Here is a 17,219-nt window from a genome sequence, read left to right as displayed (position 1 = left end):
ATAATATACTGGGTTCCTCAGGGAGTTTTAAAAAAAAAAGTCTAAAGCACCAAGACATTCTCCTGATCCCCATTCATGGCAGGAAATGATGGGAACATTCCAAAAACGCCACCATCCATGGGCAGGAAATTTAAAATGGGATGGGGCGGGGTGGGAGGGCATTAGGAAAGGAAGGAAAATTATGTCAGGCAAGGGCGAGGTAGAGATATGATAGTCATATTAAAAAATAACAAATGACTTTTAATGAGTTAAAAAGTAAATAGGAAATAAATGGAAAATAAAGTAAGCATTTGAAAAGATGAAGCCTTGATCTTAGGTAGCAGAAGGGTTTAATCCACTATAATACATAAATTTAAGGCATTTAATAATCATTTTTTAAAGGCATAAAGTAGATCAACTTCTGTACCTTTTAATACTGTATATGTATTTATACACAGGAGGGGGCAGGAAGAGAAGGGGACGACAGAGGATGAGATGGCTGGATGGCATCACCAACTCGATGGACGTGAGTCTCAGTGAACTCCGGGAGTTGGTGATGGACAGGGAGGCCTGGCGTGCTGCGATTCATGGGGTCGCCAAGAGTCGGACATGACTGAGCAACTGAACTGAACTGATAAATGTATTTTAATTACTTTATTTTGCTAACAAAGGTCTGAATTTTCATTGTAAGCCAATAAACACGTATTAGCAAAAAGATTCCACCTTCTCATATCCAAGAAAAGGACACCTCTCATGTTGATCCTTTCAAAATACAAGAACTCCTAACAGCATTTATACTGTGCCTACAACTAAATCACTTCTACTAATGAGAATAAGTTTTCAATAACAAAAATCCAATTTAACCAAGGAAACAGAAGCTTTTAACTTTAACTATTTTTCTTTGTTTTAAATGGGCTGTTTTTAATAACTATAGAAAATTAAAATAGATGTGACTCTTGGAATTGGTAACCTATTCATAAAACAAAATTACTTAGGATGTACAAAAAGTCAATTTATAAGTATATAGAACTTTGCATTCTCTAAGAACTCCTGTATTTATATATTTATTCATCAAGGTAACAGACTTGAAAGAAAAGTACATTCACAACCTTGTCCTCGTTTTAAACACATGGAACAAAGGGCATAAAGAAAAAAAAGCAATTTGCCTAAAATTACATGGAACAGTACCTGGGGGGTGGTGCTGGTGGTGGGGTGTGGAAAGAAGGCTATTTCTGATAAAATTACTCTTCAAAAACTCTCCAGAGAAGTAGGAAAACACTTTACTCTCTAATTATTTTTAATGATACAACTTGGATGCCTGCTACATTTCAAAGACACAGAATCTACACAGATCTTGGTGAAGGCATTTGTTTTAGTTTGGGTTCATAAAAGAAAATATCCAAAACAATTGTTCCTTCACCCACAACACAGAACACCAATCCATATGTCTGCATGAAATTCTTTACCTCTTTTCATCCATTCTACTTTCGTCTAAAACTCTAGCAACGACGGCAAGAATTCATTAACTCAGGTTAGCACGGTATCTGCCTAGACCCTATTACTCGCAAATCACGTTAAAAATGTTTTAAGACACGATAACTACATACATGGAATATATGGCCCAAGAATGTATCCTTTTCCAGGAGGAGAATTTGCTATGAGGAACATTATTGAAATTGTGGTTAAAAATTAAAACACTACACCCATGTTAAACTTGTTGATTCTGACGAGTGCACTTGCTTACATAAGAAACACACTAATTTTAAGGTATAGAAATGTAAGGGGGCAACTGGCACAGTGTGTGTACCCCACGCTCCAGCGGTCTTGAAGACGTGCGTGTGTGCTTGCACATATGTGCGTGTGTGTAGACTGTACAAGAAAAACCTGTGGAGGATCTTCATTCCGAATTTTCCTAAAGTTCAGTGAAAACACAGAACACACGAGTGAATCCGCTTCATGAGTGACGAAACACTGTTAACATATGTCACACTGACTCTTAAAAATTATCTGCTGCAGCAAGTCTATGCCTATTCTCAAGAATCATCCCGCCAGGCTAATGCATCATTACCTTTCTTTCACCTGTACTTTTCTTTCAAGTCTGTTACCTTGATGAATAAATATATAAATACAGGAGTTCTTAGAGAATGCAAAGTTCTGTATACTTATAAATTGACTTTTCATAAAGTAACAGAAAAAAAATTGAATTGTCTTTTATCTCCCCTGCAAATAAAAAGTTAACAACAACAACAAAAACGAAGCTTCTGCCTTTATATATCGATGTTCTGAGGGCAAAGGAATAATTGCTACAAACCAAGTCCTTTTGTATCTCTATCAACTACTCCCCGACCAGAACAGAACACACCACAGCAAACATTTTTTAAAAATAAGCCCACTCAAAAAAAAAACTCTATAAAAGTACATAAAAACACTTCATTTAACCAGTATCCTTTGCAACGCAGATTCACAGGTGAGAATTTTTCTGGACTACTGAGAAACTATTTCAATTCACAATGGCCTAGATGGAAACTTTAGTTGCAATGTGTATTACTACATTCAATGCTCTTAAACAGACTGTCAACCCCCAACAGTGTTATGATTATGCATATGATACTTATTTCACAGGCAGGAGCACACCAGGCGTATGGCCATGGCTGCCGGCCTCTCCGATGCGTAGGCCCACCACGCTGTGATGTTTTAGTCCTGTGTGCGCTCATCATACGTGTGGCTTCTGGATGCCTGTTTTCATTTATGTCTGTGGTAATTTCTTCTTTGTCCTGTGCCTGTCCCTCAAAGTCCTCTCACCCTTTCTACAGTGGGACCAAGGCCAACACGGTGGGGCCAATTCACTTCCGGCTAAGAACACATTCAGGCTGGCAAGAAGGCTGGAGTGGGTTGCCATCTCCTCCTCCAGGGGATCCTTCCAACCCAGGGATCCCACCCAGGTCTTCTGTATTGCAGGCAGACTCTTTACTATTTGAGCCACCAGGGAAGGTCCCCCTCACAAAAAAAAAAAAGTAATAATAACTAAATTTGCTCAACTGTGCCCCAAATAAGATCACTGAGGCAGCGGAGGTCCAATCTGCAGCACTGGCTGTTACGTTGTGCACACTTTAGGTTTCCAATCCCTTAGAAACAGGAATGACTGGCTGTCCTACTTCTATCAAGCATTTATTAACACCAAATAAGACCCTGGACTTGAAAGGTCTTGGTTAAACAAAGAACACGAGAAACAAGTACCAAGTGTTTTCGCTGTGGTGCTCATTTATTAACAAAGGCCGTGAGCACTATGGCACAATCTAGAAATACTCCGTGACTCACTTTGGTTTCAGAGTTATGGTTCCAGGCCATCAGCTAGCTGTGTTCCTGAGAATAAGACAGGTTAAGGAAAAGAAAAGGATCAACTCTTAATGCCTGAACAGAAATGTACACAAATAGGTTTATAATAATCTCCAATAAAACTGGCCCTGTGACACTGACTTGTGTTCTTTCTTATCAGGAGATTATTAAACACAAATCTGGAATTAAATTTACAGTGTTTTAAACAGGCAGAGAGTATTTAAACACACAGCTAAGTACAGAACCTCATAGCCATGTGTCATGAAAGATGGAAGAACTGGCAGAAGTTTGCTAGAAAACTCCTCCAAACTTAATCTCAACCAATTTCTATGACAATGAAGACATCTGATAAGTTTACCACAAGTAATCATAAATTATTGGTGCTGATCATTCCATTTTATTTTTTTTGAAAACAGCTTGGTGGCTGAGGAAATCATATTCTGCCTGGGGCTATGTAGCTTACCTCGAATTATTTCAGAATCATCTAAAATGACTCATTTTTCTATTAAAATGATGAATGAGCTAAATGAGGTATGTAATAAATACTGCAGGTTTGCAAACAGATTCCTGCTCTCTAGAGAATGCAGGCCTTACTTCATTTGGTAATTCTGCCCCTTGGTATTTTCAGGAGAAGTCATCCTTAAAATATAGTTAGTAAAGAAAATGGTGGAGAGAGCCACAATGGAACAAAATGTTGAATGTCTTTATGGTGAAGGGAATAACCCCAGGCTCCATAAAACTAAACCCTTATACCCACCAAAGCAGGGCACAGTTCAAAACATCAAGAAACACAGAAAGAACATACCTCAGTCCCATTTAGGAATCATATCTGCCCAGTAAAGGCAGGAATACATAAAAGAAGTAAACACACAGTGATTCCAGAATGTTCAGCGCTGTGAAGACCTTAATGTCAGTGAGCAAAACCGAAGCACACCTCACTCCTCCGTGGTGTGTCACCTAGTAAACACTACTGCTCTTCAGTTTACTACTGCATTCACCAAACCAGAGGTCCACGTCCCACAGGTGGAAAGCAGTTCTCCACGGCTGTACGAGAACTGACAGTCCTCAGGCCTGCCAGGGAGACAGGCCGAAAAGGATGCTTCTGAACAAAACCGAGCCCATCGGCCTTAGAGTCTCATTCAAAACAATGCGCAAAGCACTCCTCTTTGGGATTTGGAAGGATTGATGGAGTTCATTATGTTTCTGTTCAACTTTTAATCTGTCACAGGTTAAAGCAAATACTGAGGGCCATATTTCTCAGCCTCTTCAGTAGGAAAAAAGATTATGATGTCAGTTTAATAACATTCCAAGGCCCTAATGACAGTTCATCTCAGACCAGGCAGTGAAGCAAATAAGTTAACAATAAATGCCAGGGCACTATAAAGAGATGGAATTATAACCAACCATTTGCACCTTAGTTACCTATGGATTTTTACTCAGTGCTCTCCATACCTCACCTTGACACCCATAATGACCCAACTGATGGGATGTCAATAAGCTATTTATGGCAGGGTGACCACATATGACACCACTCAACAGGAGTTGCCCTGAGCCAACCACTGTGCAAGCAACTTGATGAATTTGCAAAGTGCATTTAGAATGACAATATGACAGCACCTTTTAAGCAGAGGTGCTCCTTATAGCTGTCTTTAAGTACAACTACTTATTGACAAGAACATCAACTGCATTTTCCTCAGATCCTCTCTAATCCTTCCGTCAACAGGTCACACAAACTGTGATAGTTCCTTGGGGAAAAAATGCAACACCAGCAAACTGCAGTCACCTGTACAATGTGCTCACTGGACAGACTCACCAGCCTTGACAGTGAGATTTAATCTCCACTTTCAGAACAATGTTCAGCCATTCTCTCCTCCAGGCCCCCCAGTATCTGCTCAGCATGACAAGAGGCTTCTCTCGGACTAGATGGTAATGTTACGAGCCTGTGTATTCCTGCAAATCCTGATGAGGAAAGAGTCTGACCACATACATTTGAGAAATACATTCATCTGGTTAAGACACTCCAGCATTCTTACCTGAAAAATCCCATGGACAGAGGAGCCTGGCGGGCTACAGTCCATGGAGTTGCAAAGAGTCGGACATGACTGAGTGCACACACACACACACACACACACGCACGCAATGCTGAAATCTGCAACAGTAATCCTATTCTTTCTGGGCTCTTAACATAAAGATGAGGCTGGCATACTGAGACAAAACCTGTTTCTCTTTTTCTACTACTGTGGCAAAAAAAAGGTACCAAGATCTGGCCTGGCATTCCATGGAATATCTGACTAAAAATCTCTTCCTAATAATTTCTCCACAGGACTGTATGCATTTCAGCTGACAACAGCGTGCTGCTTTAACACACACAGGAGGCAAAGACCACACCAGAAAACAAAGCACACGAGGGAGAAGACAGGAGATGGAGGCTTTGTCCTGGCCTGCTGAATTCAAATATTTACACAGGAGGCAAAATGATGCTGCACGCCTCTGCTCCCACCTGTCCCGAGGGCTGCTGCCCTTTAAATTTCCTGGTCAGATAGGAACTGAGCGAGAGACAGGAAGAAATGGGCTTGCAGACAGATCCTAGGTCCCATTCTCACCAGTAACACCGAGGAAATTATCTTATGCCTAAATGGCTTAAATTTCTGACACAGAACAGAAATTCAGTATTTAAACAGTCCTCAAAAGTGAAAGCTCAAAGTCATTAACTTCATTTTTAGCATTCAAAGCAAACTAATACTCCATGCATGTCAGAACAATTGGGGATTCGTGTCTATAGCAAGAAAAACCAGCCCAGGGCATATATAATCAGAGGGAGTGTGTTAATAGAGATTATAACTGAAGTACTAAATTGCACCACAAAAAAGACCAAATATTTTTTTTTTTAAAGGATTAAGTGTCCAACAAAAGAACCCAGGATAACTGCTGCTACACTGCAGCTTCATTCACCTGGTTAATTTTAATGACACTAAAAGCCCCAAGTGATCACTCTTAACTTTCTTCAACCCAAAACTTTTGAACATGAACCCTGTTGATCATTTCAAAATTACAACCCCAATGGTAACCTCTGCTCTTGGGAAGACCCTCACTTATATACTTGGGCAGCAGCAGTATTCTTTTCTACTTCCTTTAGTCATTTTCCTCCAGCCCCAAATTCAAACCTTTTTCTCTTTAACCACGAAATTTCAACTGTCACAGTTTGAAGCACAAATAAAACACAGAAGTGAAAGCACAGAGCACAAAATTAATCAATTCTTCTTGATTGCTTCACTAGTGCATTTCAGACAAAAGGGAAACTGGGGATAAAAAGTGACATTTTGGAGAAAGAGTAACTTAAATTTGCAAAAACTAAATTTATGCATTCACTTACCCTAATTTTTTGTGCTTTTTTCTAAACACTATGAGGTTTTACAAATTCAAAAATGTTACCAGCAGAAAAAAAAAAAATCCAAGTTAAGAATGACCTTCCCCACCCAGCTTATACTTGGCTGAAGAAGGCAGACTCAGGAAGAGAGATCAAATCTAATCTATCTTTGCACCCCCAGCAACTGATGTGACCTAGCACACACCAGGTGTTCCATAAACGTGTGATGGTGGGGACCACAGAAAAGAATGATCTCTTTCCATTCATTCCCTCCTCTAGTCCATCTTGCACCCTTCATTACACAACTATCAAAATGCCGTCTAACCACTGCACTTCAAACCTTTGCATGTATACAGTCCAGCGGTGTCTGGATTGCATACATGTGCCTCGTGATTTTAGCTCTGCCAACTTCTTCTGCCTCATCTCTCAACACTCCTCACCCTTTACTTCCCACTCATTAGCTCCTGTGGTGTTCCAGTGCCCCCAGGCTTCCATACTTTACTGGCAAATACTGTAGGCTGGACCATCCCTACTCCTTAACCACACAGGCAATTCCTACTCAAACATTCCACTCTGGTATCATGTCTCTAGGAAATCTTTTCTCATCTTCCCTACTTCCTCTCCTCCCATTTCCAAAACCTGCTGCTGCTGCTGCTGCTGCTGCTGCTACTGCTGCTAAGTCGCTTCAGTCGTGTCCGACTCTGTGCGACCCCATAGACGGCAGCCCACCAGGCTCCTCTGTCCCTGGGATTCTCCAGGCAAGAATACTGGAGTGCGTTGCCATTTCCTTCTCCAATGCATGAAAGCGAAAAACGAAAGGGAAGTCGCTCAGTAGTGTCTGACTCTTAGCGACCCCATGGACTGCAGCCTACCAGGCTCCTCTGTCCATGGGATTTTCCAGGCAAGAGTACTGGAGTGGGGTGCCATTGCCTTCTCCTTCCACAACCTGAGTAGACTCAATTCCTCACTTATGAAATCGGCAAGCATTTATTGACTCTCTACTCTTTGCCAGGCTCCAGTACGTATTAGGCTCTCAAATGTGTGTGAACGAATGAATGCAGATACAAAATGGTTACAAGAAAGTCAGTCTGCTTTCACTGAAGTGAGAATTCTCATAAGGATATAAGTAGCAAGGCTCTATCACAGATTTGGCACTTTTTAACATTATTTTTCATGTATCTGTCTCCCACACTGCAGTGTGAATTCCTTACGGATTTTGTCTTTTTCACTCATACAGCCACAGTATCCAGCACCACGTTTTTCATATAGTAAGCACTCAATGAAACATCTGCCCAAAAAATGCAGGAAACTCTTTCACATTTAGCTTTATAAGCTCCAAAATATTTAAGCAACTATTTCTTTAAGTAAATTGTGGCTTCTTTTCAAGTTTAGATTCAAAAACAAATAAGAAAAATACTACAGTTCTGTGGTTGTAAAAAGAAATGACTAATGTCAAACCAGCACAGTTTAATACAACAGAAAGGAGGAGTGAAACAAAATGTTAACTGGCATTTTAAAAAAATGTAAATGCAAAGTCCTTATTCTTTAATTTAAAAAAAATTAATGACACAGCAAATATTAGGTTTAGATGTACAGGCTCTCAGAGATACACAAATGTCAAGTCACATTAACTTTCAGGTTTCCCAGCTTACTCCTTTTAATCGCTCTTTCTTTACAGAGTTGCTCTCCTGCTCCTAAGCCACAGTCCTTTCATGTGAATTTTAGTTAACATTTTCAAGCAGATAAAATTATCAGGGAAGTTCTTTCCCAAAACCTCTGGGTAGAATCAGCTGATAAAAATGCTGGTCCCTGTCCATGAGAGGTAGAGGGTGAGGGACCGGTAAGCTCTTCTTGAATCGAGAGCAGGACCCGTGGCTTCTTCAGCTACCGCAATCCTTCCAAAAAGGAAAGTTTTCATCTGATCCTATTTTAAAACTTCAACAACAGGGCCATCATGACTTTGCCTTTCAGAGAGCTTCAATAAAGCTAGCTGCTACAACAACTGTGGGAAGAAACGGCCTGGACTCGCATCTAAGGAGACAGCAATCTAAATGTCAACCGCGTGTGGGCGGAGGATGGGAAGGGGGAAGAGGAGTTTTATTTGCAGCACCAACAAGGCGTCAGTTTGGGGTTTTTATCCTTCCCCCTAGTTCTACTGAAAGACAGCTTTCCAATTCCTTCCAATGTGTGAAATCCAACCTTTACTCTCTTGCTGGCTGCAATATTTGGATTCTAAATAAAAAGGAAGACACCAATGTTTGGCCATCACTCAACAGAGTCCCATATACTGGGGTTAAGAATGGCAGCCGTGGGGGTCCAGCACTCAGCAGAACAACGCTAATGGTCCTGGGTGACTCTCACACGAGTCACGGGTTCTGAGGACGCCACTGCCACAGCCTGGGGATCGAGGCACTGATGGACAACACAGACTTGAAGTCGTGTCCCCAGCACACGTCCTACAGGATGGGGAGATGCAGACTCTGTGTACATGGCGGGCGGGGGCGGAGGGGCAGAAGGAAGTTTACACCCCCTGAACATGAACTATACACGCAGCAATGCTAGTTCCTTAGGCATCTCCTTTACACCATTTTCATAAGGTGTAATTATGGTAAAATACACATAATCTAAAACTTACCATCTTAATAACTAGAAGTGTATAGTTTCAGAGTATAAAGTGCATTCAGACTGCTGCAAAACCAATCTCCAGAACTCTTTTCACCCTGCAAAACTAAGACTCCAGACCCATTAGAAAGGGCTCATCACTCTTCCTTCCACTCAGCCCCTTGAGACCACCCTGCTGCCTTCTGTCTCTGAATGTGACTAGATGCTTCACACGATCGGAATCACACAGTATTTACCTTTCTGTGACTGGTTTATTTCACTTAGCATAATGTCCACAAGGTTCATCTAAATTGCATGATATGTTAGAATTTCCCTCCTTTTAAAGGCTGAATAACACTCCATCGTATGTATATGACAATTTTGTTTATGCATTAATCTACTGAGGAACACATAGATTTCTTCCACCTCTTGGCTATTATGAATAATGTTGCAATGGACATTGATATATCTCTTCAATGTCCTGCTTTTAGTTCTTCACGATACTGGATGCTTGGGGCTAGTGCACTGGGATGACCCTGAGGGATGGTATGGGGAGGGAGGAGGGAGGAGGGTTCAGGATGGGGAACACATGCATACCTGTGGCGGATTCATTTTGATATTTAGCAAAACCAATACAATTATGTAAAGTTTAAAAATAAAATTAAAAAAAAAAAGAACCAGAAGAGTGGGGCCTCCCAGGTGGCTCAAGCAGTAAAGAACAACAAAATTCATCTGCCAATGCAGGAGCCACGGGAAATGCAGGTTCGATCCCTGGGTGGGGAAGATCCCTTGGAGGAGGAAATGGCAAGCCACTCCAGTATTCTTGCCTGGAGAATCCCAAGGACAGTCCATGGGGTTGCAAAGAGTCAGACATGACTGAGGGACTGAGCATGCACACATGCCAGAAGAGTGGACTGCTGAATCATAGGATGATTCTAGTTTTACTTTTCTTGAGGAACCACCATACTATTTTCCAAAGTGACTGTACCATTTTACATTCTCAGAACATCCTTGCCAATACTTGTTACTGTCTTTAAAAAAAAAAAAACAAAAAACCTTTTATTTTGTATTGGGGAGGGCCAATTAACAATGTTGTCATAGTTTCAGCTGAACAGCGATGGGACTCAGCCATACATATTCATGTATCCACTCTCCTCTAAATCTCCACTCCATCCAGGCTGCCACAAAACATTGACAGTTCCCTGAGACACCTTACTGGTAAGCTTAACCACAGTCATCCTAACACATAAGATGATTCCTTAGTAACTTTAAACGTTTATCCCTGTATTATTTTAATAATCAGAGGAAAATTCAGTGAAATACACTCAACCATTAAAAGGAATCATGCAAATACATATTTATTGGTATAGAAAGGCCTTAAATAGTCTAAATATTTTTCAATATGAAAGTTACTATAAGAGTTACATAAAACTACATATACTACTATCTGTTTGGAGAAATACAAATATACATATTAACATAAATGTTTAATACAGACTTAGTGCAATGCGAAAAGGAATATAAAACAACAAACCAGAAAGTTAATAGTAATTATCTCTGGATAATGCTAATCTAATTGATTTTATTGTTTTGTATTTATTTCCTGATCTTTACCCAACAAATATGCATGTCTTCTGTAATCATGAGTAACAACAATAAAGGTGATAACATGGTAAATCACTTGGGAGTCACCAGGTACCCAAACTGCTGTAGGCAGCCATGTTGTTGTGGCCAAGAACTACACTTAAATATCTGAGAATCCTCAAGCCAGAACAGGAGCCTCTGGATCAACTATAATGCTATTGCATAAATTCTACTTTTAGTCCCAACGTCCTTTGAGGACTCTGTTTGGCCAATTTATGACAGATGCTGAAATTAAGGAGCTGTCAGTAATTTGCCACCCCTGACTCCAGAATCAATAAAGAAGAGATCTGCAAAAAAGAATATGTAATGCCAACTTCTTATGTTTAACCTAAAAACAAAAATATAGAGATAGGAAATAGAGAGGATTTATAAGGTACAAGGAAAATATGTGCTGAAGATACACTGCTCCAACCCAACTACATTACATAATATTCTAGTTACTGTGACTTAAGAAATTTTTCTTTATTTTCACATTTCTTGTGAAAACTCTCTTTTTATGCCTTCTCATGTGCAAGTGTGTTTAATGAGTTTTTTTTTTTTAATCTTAATCTTGCTTATCTCCCTGAAATAAAAGAACAAGGTAACATGTTCAAATTTAGACCAAAAGAAGTAGAGAAAAGAATGCTTCAAAGAGAAGAGGCAAAAGCTGGGACACAAATAAAAATGAGAACCAAGGGGTCCTCTGCCCACTAGAAACCTCGAAGCTTGCTCCGCAACCCCCCCCGCCACCCCCCACCACAAGCACTATTAAACTCTCTCCTCTCCATCCCTGGCCTTCCAATTGGGAGGCTGTAACATTCACGGGAATGACCCTTAACGCATGGGCCCGACATGTTTTCAACTTCCCCAAAAAACCCTCAAACTCAGGAGCACAACAGATGTCATAATTCAATTCCTCAATATCTAACGCTTTTAATTCTGAAATTAACCCCATTCACAACGAATGGCTCCGTCCACATCTCTAGGCCTCAGTTCCACTCAATGTGTGTGTCCTCACAGGGGCGCTGGCCAGACCCTAGACCTTCCTTTCTTAGTCCATCACCTCTGTTCTGGTTTACTGCCCACCCATGTAGCCTGGATCCTGAATTAGTCACTGAAGAAATGGATTCAGTACACAATGGCTTCCTGTTTTCTCTACTGGCAACTGGTCGTAGGTTAGCCTCTCAAAGAAAGGACCAAGAGAAAGAACAGGAGAGAACAGAAACTGACTCTTTTCTGATTAATTGGTAACAATCCCCAGCTGCCTGCTGGACTAGGGACATCCCCTGAGTCTTACATCCCAAGCTCTCCGCTATATGGTTACATTTCTCTCTCCAATGAGTTCCCAACCATATTCCATTGAGAAGACAGGGAAATGACATGAGGGTTTCCAGGAGGGCTAAAGTGAGCACTGAGTAGTCAGGACCCCAGGCTTCACCCAGAACAGCTCCACTTTTATTTACCAACAGGAAGATGTCCAACCAATCATGTTGCATGCACAAGACACTACTGTTCAGCCATTAAAAACCACATTGTCGTGATATAAAGAGTATGTTCATGATGTAAACACTGTGTACAGCACTATCCAAAGTCTTCAATAGGTAACAGACCTAGGAATAGAAACTGTCTAGAGGGAAACACCTTGGGGTGAACCGTGGTTATGTGAGACTGGCAGGTTTACGGGTGCCTCTTAAATTTTCTGCTACTAATAGTCATTTTTAAACATATTTATGTAATATTTAAATTTATAAAAAAATATTTTCTTTGAAAAAATTATTTCCTTTCTTATAAAAAATGGTTCCCCTTTTCTGAAGTCCAGAAAGTGATGGATCAAACGTTACTCACCTCCGCGGGAGTCTTCCCAGCTAGCATCTGGTGGCTGCCAGCAAGGACAGGACTAAGCTAGGCTCTCACCCCAGAGGTTTCAAATACAACTTGGGTGGGAACAAGCAAACAATATCCCTCAGGTAAGATGCCTGCGTCTCTGTGTTGATCTTTTCTTCAATAACTCTCATTACACCTGCCTTAGAGTCCTTGATGGCTAACCTCAGCAAAGTGTCAGCCACTTATAAAAGGCAAAGATTAAGAAAATCTAAGCAAAGAGAGCATGAGTATCATCCACACTGGGAGTTGGCAAGCTTCTCCCAAACATCAGTGGTTTCCCTGTAGACAAGACCTTCCCACTAAATCTTTCATGCTCACCAGGTGCTTTGCCTTCGCACGCTCCTCCTCATTTGATATCCTCTCACGAAGGATAGCTCTGGTCAACTGCTCGTTGGCAAAAGCCTTCTCTGCATCGAGTTCTTTGCTTTGCTTCAGTCTGAAAAGACAACAAAGTTCTAACTTAGAAAAAATATATATTTTAATAGTTGACATCATGTGTTTAATGGAATACTTAAATAAAAATATAGAAACAACCACAAAGTTAGTAGCTGAAGTCATCTTGGCCTAAAATTTATCAATAGCAGGTATATTTTCTAATAAATCCTCCTGCACCCTTTATCCAAGCATTTAAAAGAAGAGAATTCAAATATACCAAGAGGCTAATCAATCTAACTGCTAAATTAGTTTTCACTAAGTTCTTCTTACGTCAAATTGAAATCTGCCCAACTAAATATTCTATCCCTGGTGACTCCATCTGCCCTCTGGAGATAGAAGTAATACATCTAATTAACAAGCCATCTATAAGACAAATATTTGAAGGTAACCATCACCCTCCCATCCAAACTGAGTCCGCTATTTATTGACTCTATGCGAGGCACTGTGCGAGGCACAGCACTGACAAGGACCAGCCCCCGATCTCATGGACCTGACATCACCGCAGGAAATACAAACACTATTAAAAGATCTTTCCTCCCCGTGACTCTCTCATTTCCCAACAATCTTTATCTGCAAAAATGGCCAGACCTTTCAGGAGCAGGGTTCCTCACTTGTGGGATGACTCCCATTTGCCCCTTAGCTCCAAACTAAATATGAACACTGCAGATGTGGCCCAGCCAAGTAAGACAGCGGAACCTCACCTCCCAAGATTCCCAACCAACACTAATTCCACTAATGAAGCATCTGACTGCATCAGGTCTATCAACCTCATCACACAATTAGATCATACTCAGCTGCGATCCACTGCAACCTCTCTCCTGTGCATGACAAAGATGTGCCTGGGCCCATAAAGGTTCTCAGTAATCACTGAGCGACAGTACATTTTAGGCTAATCTCATGGACAAAGATTTTGATTGCCTTTTCTTCTTTCAGAGAAAAATCCCTCTATACCATCGTATCCCTGAAGTTATAAGTGATGCTATAAAAAGAAAAAGCAAAATTGGTATGTTGGTATAAGTGAAATTCTGAGTGCAATCTACTTCGTAAGTGGGAATGATGAGAACCAAATTGAACTCAATACTAGTCTATCAAATTTCAGTTTTAAAAAGGATTCTTGAAAAGAAAAGAAAACTTTTGGTTACTAGTTTTAAATTGCTGTATCACCTTGATACTCTGAAATTCTCACAAATCGATTCTAACAGATAAAATCAGTTTGTAAAATACATTCCAAAGTGATAATGCATTTCCGCCTAAAAATTAAACCTGTGTAAACTTATGTCTTGAATAAAGATAAATAACAGAGGCAAATATACTTTTACCCAAATAAATCCTGGAGTTATATAAAAGGAAAGCAACATGAGAAACAAAATGGTCCCCATAAGGACAGCATGCTGACAAGTGCTGAAGTTACTGTAGCAGATCAGAAAACAAGGTACATAAAGCATTTCTACCAGCCTATCACTTGTAAGCAAAAGGCATTACTTAGATGACAAGTGAGGTGGAAACGAAAAATAAAAATGACTATAATTTACAGATCACCTGCTTGTATGCAAACACTGTGCCAGGCACCTTATATACACACCTAAAACTAGTGTGAAATTCAGTTTTCATTATTAGTTCTTGGACATAAAGTGAGTTCTACATAACTAAAGCTTCTCAAATTTTCCACAATTGGTATATCAAATTTTAAAGTATTATTCACTTTAATAACATTTTTTCTGAGTTTACTTGCATATGGCATAAGTTTTAACTATAAATGGAGTTAAAAGTAGCTCAACTTTGGAAATATAAAGTTCAGCAAGTTAATGAAAAATGAAGCAATAACATAAGCACAAAAGTCTTCAATGTTATAATAAAAAAAAAATAAAGATTATTCAGCTTGCAATATCTAATACCAATCCTGAGTCTAAACCAAGGCTCTACCACTTACTAGTTGAGTGTAGTTAACCTCCCTGGTCCTGTTATTCTCATGAGTAAAATAGACTGGTATTAACACCTACCTTACAGAATTCGATACACAAAAGCACTGAGTACAAAGCCTGTGACATAGTAAGCACTCAGTGCATTAGGTGAGAAGCAGTAATAACAATAGTACCCACCATGGGATCAGGAATACAGAAGCAGCAGTTATTTTCTGAAAAGAAGGAACTCTCCACATTCATTAAATATACCATAACTATATTGCCAGGAAAATTATCAATAACCTCAGATATGCAGATGACACCACCCTTATGGCAGAAAGTGAAGAGGAACTCAAAAGCCTCTTGATGAAAGTGAAAGTGGAGAGTGAAAAAGTTGGCTTAAAGCTCAACATTCAGAAAACAAAGATCATGGCATCTGGTCCCATCACTTCATGGGAGATAGATGGGGAAACAGTGGAAACAGTGTCAGACTTTATTTTTCTGGGCTCCAAAATCACTACAGATGGTGACTGCAGCTATGAAATTAAAAGACGCTTACTCCTTGGAAGGAAAATTATGACCAACCTAGATAGCATATTCAAAAACAGAGACATTACTTTGCCAACAAAGGTTCATCTAGTCAAGGCTATGGTTTTTCCTGTGGTCATGTATGGATGTGAGAGTTTGACTGTGAAGAAGGCTGAGCGCTGGAGAATTGATGCTTTTGAACTGTGGTGTTGGAGAAGACTCTCGAGAGTCCCTTGGACTGCAAGGAGACCCAACCAGTCCATTCTGAAGGAGATCAGCCCTGGAATTTCTTTGGAAGGAATGATGCTGAAGCTGAAACTCCCAGTACTTTGGCCACCTCATGCAAAGAGTTGACTCATTGGAAAAGACTCTGATGCTGGGAGGGATTGGGGGCAGGAGGAGAAGGGGACGACAGAGGATGAGATGGCTGGATGGCATCACTGACTCGATGGACGTGAGTCTGAGTGAACTCCGGGAGTTGGTCATGGACAGGGAGGCCTAGCGTGCTGTGATTCATGGGGTTGCAAAGAGTTGGACATGACTGAACGACTGATCTGATCTATCGCTTGGTCCTCTCCAGCTTTTTTCCCCAATTCTTCAATGTTCTGCTTTATTTTTATGATCAAGCACCTTTAACAAGTAAATCGACTATAATTACTCTAGTAGCCCCCTCCTTGCACATGTTCCTTTCTTTGTTTCCCATAAGGGCAAGGATCTGGTTTGCTTTTTTCCACTGCTATATGCCCAGTGCTAAACAGTGCCAGCCCCACACCACAAGTGCTCACAAAATACTTGAGTATATGCATGAATCAATGAGTGGCGTATTTCCAACTCATTGGAAAATAGAAAACAAGCTGCAGAAAATAGAGGACTGGGGGACTTATGAAACTAGACACAACAATATGATTATCTCAATAGATGCAGAGAAAGCCTTTGACAATTTTCAACATCCATTTATGATAAGAACTCTCCAGAAAGCAGGAATAGAAGGAACATACCTCAACATAATAAAAGCTATATATGACAAACCCACAGCAAATATTATCCTCAATGGTGAAAAATTGAAAGCATTTCCTCTAAAATCAGGAACAAGACAAGGGTGCCCACTTTCACCATTACTATTCAACATAGTTTTGGAAGTTTTGGCCACAGCAGAGCAGAAAAAGAAATAAAAGGAATCCAAATTGGAAAAGAAGTAAAACTCTCACTATTTGCAGATGACATGATCCTCTACATAGAAAACCCTAAAGACTCCACCAGAAAATTACTAGAAATAATCAATGATTATAGTAAAGTTGCAGGATATAAAATCAACACACAGAAATCCCTTGCATTCCTATACACTAATAATGAGAAAACTGAAAGAGAAATTAAGGAAACAATTCCATTCACCATTGCAACGGAAAGAATAAAATACTTAGGAATATATCTACCTAAAGAAACTAAAGACCTATATATAGAAAACTATAAAACACTGGTGAAAGAAATCAAAGAGGACACTAATAGATGGAGAAATATACCATGTTCATGGATTGGAAGAATCAATATACTGAAAATGAGTATAC

At 40.1% G+C, this 17,219-nt stretch overlaps 1 protein-coding gene across 1 annotated transcript in view; it reads right to left on the bottom strand.

Moving 5' to 3' along the window:
* CHCHD3 (coiled-coil-helix-coiled-coil-helix domain containing 3) overlaps positions 1 to 17,219 on the bottom strand; it is a gene marked incomplete at its 5' end in the record, with an annotated part of 295,128 nt that overhangs the window by 174,930 nt on the left and 102,979 nt on the right. The window contains one exon of the mRNA XM_010831751.1: positions 13,109 to 13,226. Coding sequence (XP_010830053.1) covers positions 13,109 to 13,226 — 118 coding nt within the window. The remainder of the gene's footprint in view (positions 1 to 13,108; positions 13,227 to 17,219) is intronic.

This window comes from Bison bison, unplaced genomic scaffold, assembly GCF_000754665.1.
Source record: "Bison bison bison isolate TAMUID 2011002044 unplaced genomic scaffold, Bison_UMD1.0 scf7180017864530, whole genome shotgun sequence".
In the NCBI taxonomy this organism is placed as follows: domain Eukaryota; kingdom Metazoa; phylum Chordata; class Mammalia; order Artiodactyla; family Bovidae; genus Bison; species Bison bison.
Note: the sequence above shows the minus strand (reverse complement) of the source record. Positions and strands in the feature narration are given on the sequence as shown.